This window comes from Peromyscus californicus, unplaced genomic scaffold, assembly GCF_007827085.1.
Source record: "Peromyscus californicus insignis strain IS unplaced genomic scaffold, ASM782708v3 Scaffold_18__1_contigs__length_77618521, whole genome shotgun sequence".
Taxonomy (NCBI): domain Eukaryota; kingdom Metazoa; phylum Chordata; class Mammalia; order Rodentia; family Cricetidae; genus Peromyscus; species Peromyscus californicus.
Genome location: NW_026294480.1, coordinates 42730680 through 42748368, shown reverse-complemented (window position 1 = coordinate 42748368; position 17689 = coordinate 42730680). Strand labels below are relative to the sequence as shown.

Sequence of the window (17689 nt, the reverse complement as noted above, 5' to 3'; positions counted from 1 at the left end):
AATCAAAACCTTGGGCCAAAACAAACAAAGCTAATTCCATGAAAGAGGCTAGGGATAGGAGGATATGAAAGATTAAAGGCCAGATAAGGTTTGAGTGGGGAGATGTTTGGTGATACAACTGAAATCAAACTCAGGAAGGGGTCACCTTTTCACAAAAGTGGGATTTCTTACAAGTCATTTGAGAGCGGGACTCTGAGACATCATCTTGTCCTGTGGTACAAGATCTTCAGCACTGGTGTGCTGTATGTACTGTTCAGCTCCTGGAAGAGACATAACCTAGGTCCTAGACCCTTGGGAGTTTTGTTGCACCTACATATCACTCCCCTCTCTGCACACAATACACACATACACATACACACAAACACACAACACACGTGCCACTATATAATATTCCAAGGGGGGACATGGGACTGGTTCTTTAAGTGTTTTACATGAAATTATGTTCACAGAATAATGCAGGCCCTTAATTTATGAATGAATAAAATAATGTAGAAATAATAAACATCTCACACAAGGTCACACCATGAATTAACAGCAGAGCCAGAACTAGGACCAGTTCAATGCTACAACATTAGGCCAAACTCCAAAGGAAAATCTCTTTTTCTATTGCAGGCCATTATCTTCTTATTTTTAATTTATAACTTTAAGAAAATGCAACTTGATATAGTTGTTTTTAAATGACTTAGAACCAGGGCAGGAGAGAAGGCTCAGCAGCCAAGAGCATACACTAACTACTCTTGCAGAGGACCTGAGTTCGATTCCCATCACCCCTGTCAGCTAGCTCACAACTGCCTGTAACTCCAGCTCCAGAGCATCTAACACCCTATTCTGAACTCTGGGAGCACCCGCACTCACATATGAATATACTCATCCACATTGATACATAATTAAAAACAAATATTTAAAAAATAAACAAAAAGGTATATAGGACCTTGCACTAAAGCTTTTCAGTCATTTTATCCTATTCTCATTTTGATAGTCTAATTTTATTGATATATTTATGTTGTTTATTTTGACCACCCTAAAATATGCAAGAGAGTTACCTTTTTGAAGAAGTGGGAAATTAAATGACTTTAGAACTAGGAAATTTTTAGCTGGGGAATAGCATGCTTGCCCAGAATGTGCCAAACTCTGGTTTGATCCCAAGTACAGCAGGAAAGAAGAAAGGGAGGGAAGGAGGGAGGGAAGGAAGGAGAGAGGAAGGGAGGGAGGGAAGGAGGGAGGGAGGGAGAAAGGAAGGGAGGGAGGGAGGGAGAGTGGGAGGGAGGGGGAGAGGGAGGGGGGAAAGGGAAGGAGGGAGAGGGAGAGGGAGGAAGGGAGAGTGGGAGGGAGGGAGAGGGGAGGGAGGGAGAAGAAATTCTGTACACATAATCAACACACAAACTCAATTTTAACAATTTTAGAAGGTCACTTTAAGATAAAGCCACAAAGAAGGAATGTAAAATAGACCCTCTCTTGGGGCTGGACAGATGATTCAGCAGTTAAATCTGTGCCCTGTTCCTATACCACCGAGCACTCCTTGTTGGGTGGTTTGCAAACACCTGTAACTCCAGCTCCAGGAGATCTAATGCCTCTACCCCGCCCCCAGGACACCTTCACCCACAGGTGTACACACCCACAAACACACAAGCATAATACAAACAAGTTTTTCAAGTGATTTCCTTTTGAAAAAATGATATCAAATAGTCCCGCGCTCACACTTCTCCAAGTCTTTTTGCTGCTCCCCTTCCTTATCTCCTGGACAGAAAGTTCTTATAAGAAGAAAAAATAGATAGTTGCAGCGTTAGGTACATACAGAAAATTGTCACTTGGAGAACCCTCTTGTTAAAAAGTTAAACACTCCCATTGATTTCTGCCACAAAGTTCCAGGCACAAGAATCTTGAAATGTTCACTTCCAACTTAAAATAATGCTTTGTAATCCACACTCGCAATAATGTCTTTATTATATTCAATAGATAGAATGAGCAATGAAAAATGACTTTTTTACCCACTATGTGTTAAAAAGGAAAAAGAAAGAAGAAAAAAAGAATGGAATGGAATAGCAAAGAGGGAAAATCCCATATATTTTCAAAAGCAAGGTTTGAAAGCTAACTTGACTTAAATTGAAGAGAAACTTCTGGAAAAACGACACGTGGCACGAAAGCAGCAGTGTTCTTGAAACACTTTCGGAGCACATCAGCGACAGTCTTAACTCACTAAGTAGTAGGAAATGACACCTTCACCTCAGACAAAGATATTCTTTACGGGGAGGCTGTGGCTTCAAATTCTAAGAACACTGTTGCTGTGAGTTTTGTTTTCTACACACACGTGTCATCAATGACACTACATATTGATCCTTTGCTCTGGACCGAAAAAGCCACGTCAAAGACAGGTCTCACCAGCAAACTAGACAGTTACTTACACCTGGTTGTCTTTTTAATGTAAAGAAAAAACCAGCTAACTTTTTGAGAATGTATACAGTGTATTTTGATTGCGTTCACCCCCCACTCCTCCCCTAACTCCCTTCAGATCGTCTCTCATCTTCCCCTTACCTCCCAACTTTCTGTCATCTTTTTATTAAAACACCTCCTGAGTCCAATCTGTGCTGCCCTCGTACTCACGAGTGTGGGACCATCCACTGGACCTTGATCACCACACCCTTAAAAACCAAAATTGGACTCTCCCTCCTCCCGGGAGCCATGTAGCTATGGCTGTCGATAGTGTTCCCCTGACTTGAGCTCGTGCGGGTTTTGTTCAGGCAGCCACAGCTGTGAGTCCATAAGCACAGCAGGACTGTCATCTACAGAAGACAGCTTCTCTCCAGAAACTGACTAAATCATACACACTCAAGGAAGTGGAATCTGGACACCTCTAAGAGATGCACAAGTATGGTCAAACTTAGAAGCATTCATCTCTGTGTTCAGAGGTGGGGTGACTGTCAGATTTTGCCCTCTATTGATGTTGAAATCAAAGAACCAGGCTTTCATCCGAGCTTTCCCACTTGATGCAGCACACTTTGCCGTGGTGTGTGGCATTTACTCACCAAAGAACTCACCCACCAGCATGGGGCAGGCCCACAGAGCCACAGCACTCTCGGGAGCACCTTGGCTTGTTGCAGTCTCCTTTATCTTAGGTAGCGAGAAGAGGGAGCAAATCTATAATGAGGACCACAAAACACTGAATGCTAGCAACTTCTGGCGCAGGAGGAATGTGCCTACACTGGTTCTAGACTCTACGTTCTGTTCTGTTCACTCTCCCTCCAGCCACAAGAGGACTGGGTATTTTTAGAAATTATATCCATCCTAAGAAAGTTTATCCCAAGTCATCCAAGGACCAAGAAAACAAATAGGCCCCAATGTAATGAACCAGGAGATTTAAATCGTGACCACTGGCCAGGGATAGCCAGCTAACTCTCAAGTTTCAGAGTTAAACTGTGATGAGGTGAAAAAAGCAGAGAAGGAAGAGATGGAGGGAGGAGGGGAAGAGAGAGAGAGAGAGAGAGAGAGAGAGAGAGAGAGAGAGAGAGAGAGAGAGAGGAAACACAAAATAGATTAACTTTGGACTCACCAATTGAGAGATTTTACCAAAAAAAAATTCATAAGAATTGGAATTCCTTTTGTATTCAGAAGGGAAGGAAGGGTGGGATCCTATGTTCTATCATAAATTGTTTTCATAAGATTCTAGATGTGGGATGAAGACGAAGCTTACCTGTGAGTGTGTGCTTGGAGTCTGAATGCTCTTCCCAGTATTTACATCCAAAACATGTAGGCGTCCATCCTTCATTCCTCCGCCAACGGCAAGGACTTCAGACCGCCAGGGACACCACTCCGTGGCCTATAAAGTTCCAGGTAAGAACACAGGCAGGTGAGCAGCAAGGTCACCTGGGGGATGTCCACAGAAGTCTGCAGCCGGAGCAGCTCTCCCGGGTGAGGGCAGATACACCCCTCAGAAATTATTCCCCCGGGATGAGAAACCACTGCTGAAAGGGAGGACACCAACTAAAGACTTCCTTAAATGATACTAACAATTGTCAGTCAGTATTTTTAGCATATAATGGAAAATGTGTGCATGCAACACACCCATTCGGCAGAACTCTAAGGCTGGAGAAGCCCATGGCTCTTCTGGGTTCTGTGCTAAAGGACAGCCTCTGCTTTGTGACCTGAGTTCTTGTAGTCCAGATAACAGTACGTTAAAGAAAGCTGCACATGACTACCTGTAAATTCAGATCTCAGGCATCTCGAATCCCAGTACACTTCAGAAGAGCAATTACTTGCAAATAACTCTAATCAACTGAACATCAGGATTCATAGCTCATGTCTATACTGATAACTGGGATGGCTAGTGACTCTAAAGAGTGTTTTAACAACTATTTCAGCTAGATTCATCTGCAAATCTTGTTGCTCATCCCAGGAACTAACCTCATTTTTGCATATTATCTTCTGGGAGTCAAAATATTTACAGAGTAACAAACTGAGTTTATACTGATCTGTCCTCCTATTGCTTACTATATAAACCTTTCTGTGTTTTAACATACTTTACATCATTCCCATTTTTAATGGTTTTAACTTTTATTTACGAGTATGTGCGTATGTATGTTTGTGCACACATGTGTGCCGGTACCTGAGGAGGCCAGAAGAAGGTGTTGAATCTTCTGGAACTGCAGTTATAGGAGCTGTGAGCTCTGTTGTGAGTACTCTGCAGGAGCAGCAAATGCTCTGAACTGCTGAGCATCTCTCCAGGCCCCGTGACTATCATTTTCACTAATCTCCTTCTCTTCCATCAATTGTGGTCCTGATGCTGGATTTACAGGGTTTTTTTTGTTTGTTTGTTTGTTTTATTTTGGTTTGGTTTGTATAGCATTAAGTTGACATTTTTAAAGAGAAGTGGATTGTTTTGTTTGTTTTGTGTTTCATTTAGTGCTTGATGACATATAAAACAAGATGTATCTTTTGTTTCTGACAAAAATCTTCAGGTAAATTCCAAATTTCAAAATAATTTCAAAGCTAACATAACAACTTTCCAAACAATTATAAGTTTTTGTTCTGTCAAAACAGTTTTTGGTTTTTCGAGATGGGTTTTCTCTGTGTAGTCCTGGCTGTCCTGGAACTTGCTCTGTAGATCAGGCTGGCCTCAAACTCACAGAGATCTGCCTCCTCTGCCTCCTGAGTGCTGGGATTAAAGGTGTGCGCCACCATGGCTGGCTCAATTATAAATTTCTAAAACACCACCACACACACACACACACACACACACACACACACACACACACACACACAAAGCATACTGGTGTTATCCTGGCTGAAATTATTTGAAATTTAACATGTTACTTTATATCTAGCAAAATGTAATTGTGAAATAATCATGTGTGATTTATTTTGCATTTCTCCTTGGCAAGAATGAGTTCCCTCCATCATAAGGGAATGCAATCTTCCTCACTTTGTGTTGTGTGTGTGTGCGCACGTGCACGCACACTCGTGCACGTGGTCCAGGGAATTGAACCTGGGGCATTGTGTATGCTAGATAAATATGCCACCATAAAGCTGTAGCCCTAGCTCTCTTTTTATTTTTAGACAAGGTCTCACTAAGTTGCCCCTGTTGGCCTTGAATCCATGCTTTAACTGAAGCCAGCATTGAATTTTTCAGTACTCCTGTCTCAGCCTCCCAAATGGCTGATATTACAAGTCTGTGCCACCAGGCCTGGTTGATTTTCTTTTTTATCTGAGATACCCAGTGATCTCTGACAAAAGCAAACCTAGACAGCTATGGGATCTCTTACCTTAGCTGCTGTGGACTGAGGTATGACTTTCAGTGGTGGGCCTTGAACACTGGCACCTGGATCATGGGGCCATATTCTCAGTAGTCCATCATTACACCCAGTGGAAAGCAGCCTGACATCAGGTGACCATTTCAGAGCACACACAGCCTCCTTAAGGTGAAGTGTTCTGACATAATGCTGAGCCACCCAAACATCATTGTGGTGGGCACGACCCAGTCTGGACCCCCTGAACTAGAGGTGAAGAGGCAGGTTCATGTGACGAAGAGGAAAAGAAAAAACTCACTATCTCTCAAGCACGAGACAAGTACAGTTCAAAATAAAACTGAGCTGGATAGTGATGGTGCACGCCTTTAATCCCAGCACTGGTGAGGCAGAAGCAGGTGGGTCTCTGTGAGTTCAAGGCCAGCCTGGGCTACAGAGTGAGTTCCAGGACAGCCAGGGCTGTTACAGAGAGAAACCCTGTCTTGAAATTAATTAATGAAAGTGAATTCATTAATTAATAAAACTATGGAAAGACCCATCAGGATATCCAAACTCAGATAAAAATCCCTTGGGTTAGAAGGATGGAGCAGTCAGCCCGCGTGAGTCTTTTCACAAGTAAGCTAGGTTCACCCAGACATGGCGGCACATACAGCTAATCCCAGCACTCAAGAGGCAGGGACAGGCTGATTTCTAAGTTCGAGGCCAGTCAGGGCTACATAGTGAGACCCTGTCTTTAAAAGAAAAAAAAAACACAGTGAAATGGATTTGCCTGCAACATTTTAAATTTGGAATCAAAATAGATGCTTCTAGCAGCTTTAATATTGTACTAACAGTCATGAAAAAGGCAAAATTAGACAATTACAAGATTCCCCTGGGTAGTTTACATACAATATCTAGGAAATGATATTTCTCTCTTTTGAGAATATCTCGCATTAGTCCAGGAGCATGGCTTTAGTAGATTCTTGTTGTAACATGTTAAACAGGATTTTTTTTATTCACTTTTCTGACAGGTCTCTCCCTGTTAAGCGTCACTTCCGTTCTTAGTGTTGTCCGTGTCACTAAGACATAAAAAGAACTCAAAACTCACTGAATATCTCAGAAAAATGCAGCATATTTCAGAGCCATGATGAAGGTCCTACATTCTCCCACAGACTATGAACTCAAGGCTGATCTGATGTTCTATAAGGATCAAGGAAACGAACTTCTACAATTATGGATGCAATTTCTCAACATCTGATGTCATACTTTCTTAAGTATTCAGGCACAACCCTAACTAACATCTTGACTAACAGTATGGGCTCTGGGACTAGGTTGCCTGGGGTTAAATCTTGACTCAGTCGCCGGGCGGTGGTGGCACACGCCTTTAATCCCAGCACTCGGGAGGCAGAGGCAGGCGGATCTCTGTGAGTTCGAGGCCAGCCTGGTCTACAGCGCGAGATCCAGGAAAGGCGCAAAGCTACACAGAGAAACCCTGTCTCGAAAAACCAAAAAAAAAAAAAAAAAAAATCTTGACTCAGTCACTTGTTAATCAAGTGATTTCATTCTAGTGCCTCAGTTTGCTCCTCTGAGAAGAAAATTGAAATAAGAATCCCCTATAACAGGAATTAAAACAAGATTGTGCCCATCAAGTATAAAGCATAGAGCAGCCCAAAACAGCTGCTGTGATTACAAGTTCATGTTCCTGTGGATAACAAAGTCAATCCTTAATGATGTCAACTGCAAAAATAGCATTTGCACAGAGCTGACCTGACCACACCAACCAAGGGATGTGAAGTTTGGCCTGAAAAATCCCAAGTTATAAAGTTTCCAATTTACTTCTCAGATACTTAACTGGTCTATAAAAAGCTTTGAAACCTTACCGACTTAAATCTACCTTAATAAATAGAATGCAGGGATGAATGCTAGTACTAAAAGCAATCCATATTGAAACCAATTCTATAGTATCATAGGAATAATTCCCACAACTTCCCTGGTTAAGAAGAAGCTGTTAAATCACATCAGTATGCTTGATGTCCTTCCGATGTCATTGACCTCACTTGGGAAATTAGAAACACAAATTATACCCCCCCCATACCCTAATATGAGGAAATGCTGGAGAGGCACAGTGATCTCTGTCCATGAGCCCTGCAGGGGAGTCCAGTGAACGCTCATGTTTGAGTGCTATTGAGCAGGATCATCTATGCAGCCTCTCCCAACTCTAATGTCATAAGTCTACAAATTAGAAGGCCCCCAAAAGTTTAACATTTTCCGTATATACCAACAAACACTGGTTTCTGTCCAAAAACGTCCTTTGCAGGTATTACTAGATAGAAAGAAACTTTTTGCTTGGAGAGAGTTTCTCAAATTATCTGAATAATGAATTGAACTTCATGCTGAAGGCATGGTCACCGCATGTGTGTGCCCTCTAGAACATATGTCAGAAGACCCGAACACCTGCCAGGGCAGAAGGGCTAAGAGACACAAAGCCTAATGGGCTGCTTTGTTTCACTCTTGGTTTTTTCTTTAAGTGTTATGGTTCTGTCCACTCCTAATTCAGTGGTGAGACAGACAGACAGTTCAAATACTAACTGTTTACCTGCTGTGGGTGCAGTGGTTCCAGCTCAAGGCTCCGACCACTGACAAGTGGCCAAGCATGTTTCTCTGCCGCTTTCTAGTGATTATATCCCATGACTGGAAGACATGACCAAGCATGTTTCTCTGCCGCTTTCTAGTGATTATATCCCATGACTGGAAAACATGAACAAGCATGTTTCTCGGCACTTCTTAGTGATTATACCCATAACTGGGAAACATGAATAAGCAATAGAGTCCATGGCACTGCCTTTTCCCCAGGCCACCATGTTCTCAAAGGCCTCAGAGCAAATTACTAGATACAGGCAGCCTTCTGTGAACTAAGAGAAAACTCAGTACCGCTCATTCTAATGGCCATCCTTCTCTGACTACGTACGGGGGTCACGTGGGGAGTATTGCTCTGTGCCAGTAGTTGTGGTTTAATTGGTAAGGTAGAACCGGAAAGTGTGGCATTCGTGGTAAAGCTCCTAAAATGAATGCAATGTGCAGCCAAGGACTGAGAATCATGATTGAGCTTCTAACATCTTGGAAACTGGGACTTCTCGTGGTCAACCTATACAGTTCCAACAAACACACAGGTGGAGTATTTCTCACCCAAAGCTTCGGGAACAAGAAGTGTTTTGGATTTTGGAGCTTTTGGAAACATTTGTATAGAATGTACCTGTTGTACAGTCCTACTCCAAAATGCAAGATGCTCTGAGATCTGCCGCATTTTTATTAGTCTGTGTGGATAAAATGAGGGTGAGTCAGAACTCAATATGCTACTGAAACTCCATTCTTCCCTTAATGAAAATGAGAAAGGCTAACTGTGAGATAGGAAGACATCGTGATGCAAGCTGGCCTCCAAGGTTATCCAGCACCTGGGCAACATTCTTTATGCTGCTGAAAAAAAAAATCACGATGATGGCTACATGAGGAATTCGGCTAACAAACACCTGACAGATGCTTGTCTCGGGCAGCCTATCAGGAAATAAAAGTCATATTACACCATTCTGCACGTATCACAGCTTCCGATGAACAGAACCTGAAAAGGCACGTTCTCTCCTGGGTTCCCAAACTAGAGGCTTTGTAAGTCCAACCTGAGTTTGAGAGATTTTTTTTTTTTCAAAAAATGAAAGATGACAGACAGAAAGATTGTGAGGGAAATGAAGGAAAATACCCTTCAGTCTTCAAGAAATGCCATTCGGAAGAAAACAGTTCTGTCTCTCCTTGCTTCCCGCAGTTCCAGGAACCTCACTTAATCTAGTTTCTCTATATTAATACACTATCTCTATATTAATATGTTACATAGTAACTGCACAGAGGACATCAGGAGGAAATGTTTCTAGTACCTGCACTTCTCCCTCGCTGGTGCCAATAGCCAGCACGATCCCTCTCTGATCCAGGACACAGACGATGCATAATTACAGAAGAGGCTTAAGTCTATTATCTTTTTTTTTTTTTTTTTTTTTTTTTTGGTTTTTCGAGACAGGGTTTCTCTGTGTAGCTTTGCGCCTGTCCTGGAACTCGCTTTGGAGACCAGGCTGGCCTCGAACTCACAGAGATCCGCCTGGCTCTGCCTCCCGAGTGCTGGGATTAAAGGCGTGCGCCACCACCGCCCGGCAAGTCTATTATCTTTTAATCCCACTGTGGTTTTGTGTGTTCCAGATGTATACAGAGGATCCAAGGGCTACAGCAACAAGATTTTGAGAATTCCAGTCCAGGATAGCAAGGTCTATAAGGAAACAAACCTGAATTAGCACGATTGTGCAGCCAAATCTTTGAAGGAAAGACAGAGTGCTGGGGCTGATGAGATGGCTCAGCGGTGAAGAGCACTGGCTGCTCTTCCAGAGGACTCAGGTTCAATTCCCAACACCCACGTGGCACTTCACAGCTCTCTGTAACTCCAGTTCGAGGGGATCCAGCTCCTTCATATAAATATACATGCAGGTACAACATCAATGCATGTGAAATAAAAATAGACAATTTTTTAAAAAGTTTTTAAAAATAGAAAGGGAGAGAAATCAATACCTTTGCCATGGACAGATGTAAAACAAAGTCCTGAACCAAAGCAGATCATTTCAAAGATAAAAGCTGAAACATAATCTGGTTCAAGACCCATAGTCTGAGGAGCAATGCTCAAATAAACCTGTGTAAGAACATTGGTTTTTTTGACTTAGTGTGTTCATCCACCATGGTTAGTACAGATGTACCTCAGCTAGGAGGTTTCTGAAAACTAATGCCACATAATTTTTATAAAAATGCCTTTGGACCTGCCATATCTACATGGGAAATACTATCATTCTTTCTAACTTTAAAAACGACATCAAGTTAAGTATGTCTAAAAGAGATAGTGACTCACTTATGACATCTCAAAGTTCTCAGCAGTTTTCTTTAGCCTACGCATATAAGAGCTCTTTTTAAAAGATTTTTAATATTTATTGACTATTATGTGTGTGTATTGCTTGCACGTGTGTATGTGCACAACATGTGTGCAGTGCCTGAAAAGTCCAGAAGAGGGCATCTGAAAACTGGAGGTGTAGATGGTTGTGAGTTGTCCATACAGGTGCTGAGAACCGAACCTGGATCCTCTGCAGTGCTCTTAACCACTGAGCCATTTCTCTATCCCCAAAATTTTATTTTTTGATTATGTGTATATGGGGATAGGGCAGGGGATATGTGCGCATGAATGCAAATGCCCGTGGAGGCTAGACAACAGTGTCTGGTCCCAGGAGTTGGAATTATAGGTGGTTGTGAGCTGCCCTATGTGGGTACTAGGAATGGAACTCATGTCCTCTGCAAGAGTAACTTTTAACTGCTGAGCCATCTCTCCAGTCCCCTGATAAGAACTCTTTGACTGCTGTGAGAAAATGTATGTTATGACCACTTAATACCATGTCGAGGAACTTATTTCTTATAACTCATAAGTGCCTGTCATGCCTGACACATATCAACATACGGTTATGAAGTGCATCAGTTCTATTATAGTAGACTAAGTCCTCTATGTACATTCCTTCCCACTAATACCAACTATTAACTCTTGACAAAAATATTAAAATCAAACCCCTGAGGACCCTTAAAAGTAAAAACAGGTAAACTAAGTCAGGAAGTCAAAGCATGAAGAAGGAGCCTACCCATCCACAGGAGAATTTTCACTTTTTTTTTTCTTGTATGACTGTCTTAACCTACCACCTACAGTCAAGCCTCTAAAAGACCCCATCATCTCTGTGATCAAAGACAAGCAAGAGCTCACGCATGTCTCAGCCTACCAGCTAATCGTGGGAATGGAGAAGAGATTCAGGGCAACCTAGCAAAATCTGCGAAAAAGAAGCAGAGATCTAAAATATTTATTCAGGTCTCAGCTGGACTCAGAGCTACATGCATAAATGATGGGCCCAAGTCAAGCACAAGGCTAAGAAATGGATGTGAGGGACTGAAGAGCTGGTTCAGTGGTTAAGAGCACTGACTGCTCTACCAGAGGACCCAGGTTCAAATCCCAGCACTCAAATGGCAGCTTACAACTGTCTATAACTCCAAGATCTGACACCTTCACACAAACATACAAGCAGGGCAAAACACTAATGTACATAAAAATAAATAATTTTTTAAAAAATGGATCTGAGATTTTTAAACACAAGCCAGAGATGGAAAGACCAGACCTAAAGGATAACCCTAGCTAGGGCAAAAGTATCAATATTCTCAACAGGATTCAAAGTGAAAACAATATAATATGTATAAATGTCTAGTGTATGATTCAAATACTTAACATATGTAAAGAGAAAACAATCAATAGATGAAAACCCAAGATGATCTATATATAAAAATGGTCAAATAAAGGAAGGATAAAAAGCCTAAGTGTAAAATTGATAAAAATAGAAACTACAAAACAAATGTCTGAAACAGAAAAGCCATAAATGAAAATGTTTAAATTAAATAAAACATGATATCTAAAACATTCCATTGATGGGCTCAATAGCAAAATAAAAACAGCAGAGTAAAAAAGTGTCAGTGAACTTACTTATGCGATAATATTCAAAATCTGACATATACATAATTAGAGCCGAATCCTGGACCCAGAAGAAAGAGTTTTTATCACAAAGGAGAGAATCCAAAAACCAATGGACCAGCATCTTTCAAATACTGAAAGTAAAATCTTCCAGCTCAGAATTCTGTCCAGCAAGGATGTCATGAAATTGAACATGAACATCTGAGAGACATCTCTGTTGATTGAGCTGGTCAGTAAGAAATGCTAAAAGGAGCCCTCCAGAATAAAGAGAAGTTATTGAAGAGAATCTCTTAGTTGATCTGGCTATTTGATTCCACAGGATCCAGAAATACCTAGAAGACACAACTCAGCTATGTGTTGTGAGGATGTTTGTGGAGGCCCACAAGTGACTCAGTTTCCCACTGGGACTCAGTTTAAATCTGAAATCTACTCTGACTCAAAAGAGTTCAAAGCTTGCCGGGTGGTAGTGGCGCATGCCTTTAATCCCAGCACTCAGGAGGCAGAGGCAGGCGGATCTCTATGAGTTCGAGGCCAGCCTGGTCTACAAAGCGAGATCCAAGACAGGCACCAAAACTACACAGAGAAACCCTGTCTTGAAAAAACCAAAAAAAAAAAAAAAGAGTTCAAACTTGCTTGATATTGACCAGAAGCCCTCCCGGCACTGATTTTCTGTCTCCATCTATTCTTCTGTCTGTTTTTCCCTCAGCCTCACGCCTACTCAGCTGCCCTAGCCAACGGGTCAGCTGACTCCAACAGATGTTAGCAGAGAGGCCAGCTGAGGGAGGAAGACATGCTCTCAACGTGAGGGACCCCTCCCAGACAGCATCCCAGATAGAGATCCAAGGACAGTGCCACGTGGGCCTTCGCTTCTTCCTGATCGAGCACACCTGCTGCTGATGCCGCTGCCCTCACCGACCTCAGGCTCTGCTCCAGCCTTCACCCTTGTGGACTGAGCAGCTGCGGACTCTCAGCCTGCTCATGTGTGGACAGCCATTGCTATACTACCCTGCCTGTATAAGGCAATATAACACATCCCTTTTTATAATGGATCTACATTCTACTGGCTTGAGTTCTTCAAAGAACCCTGCCTACTACTGAGAAAAAAATTAAAGCTTTAAGAATTAAGGAGAACATCAGACTTGACCCAAAAAAAATATTTGAATAAACAAAATGAGCATGGTTTCCCTCTTAAGAAATTTAGTTTTTAAAAATTTTTACGTGTGTGTGTGTGTGTGTGTGTGTGTGTGTGTGTGTGTGTGCTGTGTGAATACTTATTAAAATGTGCCTGTGTAAATGTGGAGGCCTCAACTGATATTGACAGTTCTCTTCAATCCTTCCCCTTCTTTTATTGAGTCAGAGTCCCTTGCAGAACCTGGAACTCCTCCGTTCTGTCTAGTCTAGCTAGCCAGCTTGCCCAGGGTCTCCTATCTCCCCTCCTGAGTGCTGGGATCACAGGCAGCCAGCCAACAATGTGCCTGCTCAGCTCTACATGGGTTCTGGGGTCCAAGCTCTGGTCTTTATGCTTGCAGGACAAGCGATTCAGCTACCAAGTCATCTTCTCAGCCCAAAGTTGTATTTTATAAAATGAAAGTCTTAACAGTAGCAAGGTTTTCAATAGCTGTCATGTAAAACACAGGACAGATACAGTAATTTGGGAATGTGTAGATTATAATGTAGTACCTACAGCAGTAAATATTAACACACAATAAAGAAATCAAGTAAGGTAGGACAGAAGTAGAAAACAGGCAAGAAATGAGCCTTGGGCACACCAACATTTAGAGCATAGAGAGACAGAAGAGGGCCAGGGGTCAGCCAAAGGGCGGTCACAAAGCCAGGAGGCCTAATCTGTCCATTTTAAACGGACACTGTAGCAGGCAACTCCAAGAGTCATGAAACAGGCCTCAGTCAGCTGCCTCTGGTTGGAGGTATTTAGAAGGGCAGTTGTGATGGTGAGGTTTAGAATTCCACTGCAGTGGGTTCAAGACAGCCTGCAGAGACAGCTGCTGTCAGTATGATCATCTTTTGACAAGTTTGACTCTTGACGGGAGGAAAGAAAAGAGCTCTGGCTTGAAGAAAAAGTGTGCACAAAATTTGCCTTTTACTATGAGTGTTTTGAGTTTTTGATATGTCTTGAGACTTTATACCCCCTAATGGTCATGATAATAGAGTCTCCGGGAGGAAGCTCTAAGAGAGTAATGGTGGGGAACTGCTAACTTCTGCTCATTCCTCTTTGTGGATGCTCCCCCTCCCTCTTTTGTTCCCTCCCTCACCAGGGGAGTTCACCACGGCCCTTGCTCTCAACCCTAATCATCCACCCTACATGACAATTTGTAGCTAGAGTTTTCCTGCCTGGCCCACAGTCAGGACAAATCTCTGTCACTCGCCAGTCCCACAGCCGCTCAGACCCGACCAAGTAAACACAGAGACTTATATTGGTTACAGACTGTATGGCCGTGCCAGGCTTCTTGATAACTGCTCTTATATCTTAAATTAATCCATTTCTATAAATCTATACCTTGCCACGTGGCTCGTGGCTTACCGGCATCTTCACATGCTGCTTGTCATGGCGGCGGCTGGTAGTGTCTCCCTGAATCAGCCTTCCACTTCCCAGAATTCTCCTCTCTCCTTGTCCCGCCTATACTTCCTGCCTGGCCACTGGGCAATCAGTGTTTTATTTATACAGAACGATATCCACAGCAACAATTCATCCTTTATTTCAGCCACTGACTTCACTGTGATCTGCCAAACTCCACCATGTCACACCAACTCCTTCAATGAAGGATTTGAAGCAGTTTTCTCTCCCCAAACTGTCTTCCCAATGGTGCCACTCTCCTGCTTCAAAACTTGTAACAACACTAAATTCATTCTTGATTCTTTGGTAGCTCTCTCCTGTAAAAAATGTGTTCTGTATTTCATGCATATAACATCATATACACACATGCACACACACACACACACACACACACACACACACATACAGTAAACTGTCTTCATTCTTTTGATATTTGTCTTAGTCAACAAATCCCAAATTAAATTTCTACAACTGATTCTTGAATTTCCACATGATCTGCATTTACCTACCAGTGGCTCAGTCCCACTACGTCCTCTTTGCTACCATTACCAATAATTCCCGACATAATGCCTTTGCTCATGCAGCATCAAATATGTTCTCATCTACCCTCTACCCTTACAAGTCTTACCCATCTTCCTTGAGGCAGCTTAAGTCTGGATAGCTCTAGAGTATTTCTGAGTTCACTGAGATCCATAACTCACTATTTATATTCTACATTGGCATGTTGGCAGTCAATCCTGTGTGAGTTAGCACTGTTTTCCAAACTAGACTATGAGAGCCACTTACTAAACCCAATGAGACAGACTGTTTAACTGCTTAGACATTGCCACAGTGAAATTCCATGTGTAAGAGTAGGGCAACATCAGGACAGTTCATTCTAATATAATTTCAAAAATGTACTAGTGAGTAACAATACTCATGTCCCACCAACAAAACCCATTACTGAAAATTAAGTAGTACCCAAAACATGGTAGTTACATTAACCATTGTTGCATGTTAAATCATATGGGCACGAAACATACGGACCATCGGGCTCTTCCAGAATCAGACTTTGGTTTTATGCCAGAGCATTGGCTGCATCTTGTTATTTCAGCTGCTCAACTGGCAGTCTAAGCAGGGACTTACAGTGGTCATTTAAAAAACCCGTGAGATGAAGCTTCACCTCTGGTTGGCATGTGGAATGGTGGACACCACTGAACCTCTTAAGATAGAAGAATTCATCTCCAACTCCATCTCTACAGCCTGCAGGAAACAAACAGTTCTACGGATCTCCAAGATCCCACAAATACAAGAGTTCTCCCATGGGTATCAAGAGATTACAGAGGGAAAGAGAAAGTAGTCACTCTGATAAAACTGTGACACGAAGGATACAGGAGGAAAGAAAAAGAAAGGAAAGGAAAGAGTTCAGTGTGGACTTTAAATAAGAGTTCAAAGTTATTCAATGGCACTTTTCAACAAAGAATACATACATGGCAAAAATAAGTGTAGACAAAAGGTGTCATGAGGAACACACAGAGTACCACATCATGCTTTGAATATTCATTCTGCCATTTGATATTTCTTAAAAGAAAGTGAATTTTGTATGTTTGCATATCCATACCAGCCATGCTTACCTAGCAGATTTAAACCCTATTCTTTGTATAAATAGTTGTTGATTTATTGATTTTAATTTTTTTTCTTAATCTTACAATACCAGAACAGTTACTAATTTTTGACTAGTTTTACCCTTGACTATTTGGGTTCATGATTCTATCATTTGTTCAGTTTTAAGTTTTCATCAGAAGACCCCACTAAGTCAAACCACTGGCACTATCTTTCCATCTCTAGCCCTCAACTCATGATCAAACTGATAATGAAACATATATCAACAGGAAACAAGGTAACTCAAGTGAATTGTGGTCTCTGTGACTAAATAGTTTCTGATAAAAGCCTGAAAGTTTCACAGTGTTGTGCCAAGAAAACCAATTGTTACTCATAAAGGCTTATCTTGGGGTTCACTATGAATACTTCCAACTGTCAGACTTTAAGGTTACTGGAAACACTTAGGCCTGCTAATAAAAGGCCACAAAATTATTTTTTAACAAAATCAATACCTAAAGCATTAATAACATAGATAAGGATTTAGTTTCATGTTGAGTGCTTGTTTAACATGTACAGTGACTTAGACTCAAGCCCCAACACCACACACAGACACACAGACAAACACACACACACACACACACACACAATCAATCAATCAATAAATCAATCAACAAGAAGAACAAAGAACAACAACAAAAAATATAAGATCTTATTTATATCTAATGAGTAATGGGTCATTATAGTAAAGTTGCAGGATATAAAATTAACATGTGAAAGTCAATTACATTTTTATATGCCGTCAATATACAACTGGAATTTGAAAGTCAAAACAAATAGTATTTATATTATTAGCCAGAATTTTAAATGCTTAAGTATGTCTCCAAAAAAATCATATCTATATTTAAAAAAAAACACTAAAAATGTTTGGTGAAAGAAAAAATAATATCTATATAGGGAGGTATTTGCACATACAAGAATAAGAAGACTCTATGTCTACATACAGTTATCCCCAAATTGATCAACAGATTCAATGCGATCACAATCAAACTCACAGTAAGTTATTTTATGGATATTGGTAAAGTAATTCTAATAGCCATATAGAAACAAAAGAGCAAAAATAGTCGACACATATTGAAGGATAAGAACAAAGTGAAAAGACTAACATTATCCAACTTCAAGACTTATAAACAAGTGGCAGTAATTGGGACAGTTTAATATTGACAGAAGAATCAACAAGTTCGA

General features: G+C 41.4%; 1 protein-coding gene across 1 annotated transcript in view; it reads right to left on the bottom strand.

The window, feature by feature from the left end:
- Cdc20b (cell division cycle 20B) overlaps positions 1-17689 on the bottom strand; it is a 32971-nt gene that overhangs the window by 1294 nt on the left and 13988 nt on the right. Inside the window, 8 exon segments of the mRNA XM_052743771.1 lie at positions 3040-3135; positions 3689-3814; positions 5757-5982; positions 8314-8408; positions 9641-9672; positions 9675-9738; positions 9905-10023; positions 15992-16108. Of these exon segments, the coding sequence (XP_052599731.1) occupies positions 3040-3135; positions 3689-3814; positions 5757-5982; positions 8314-8408; positions 9641-9672; positions 9675-9738; positions 9905-10023; positions 15992-16108 (875 nt within the window).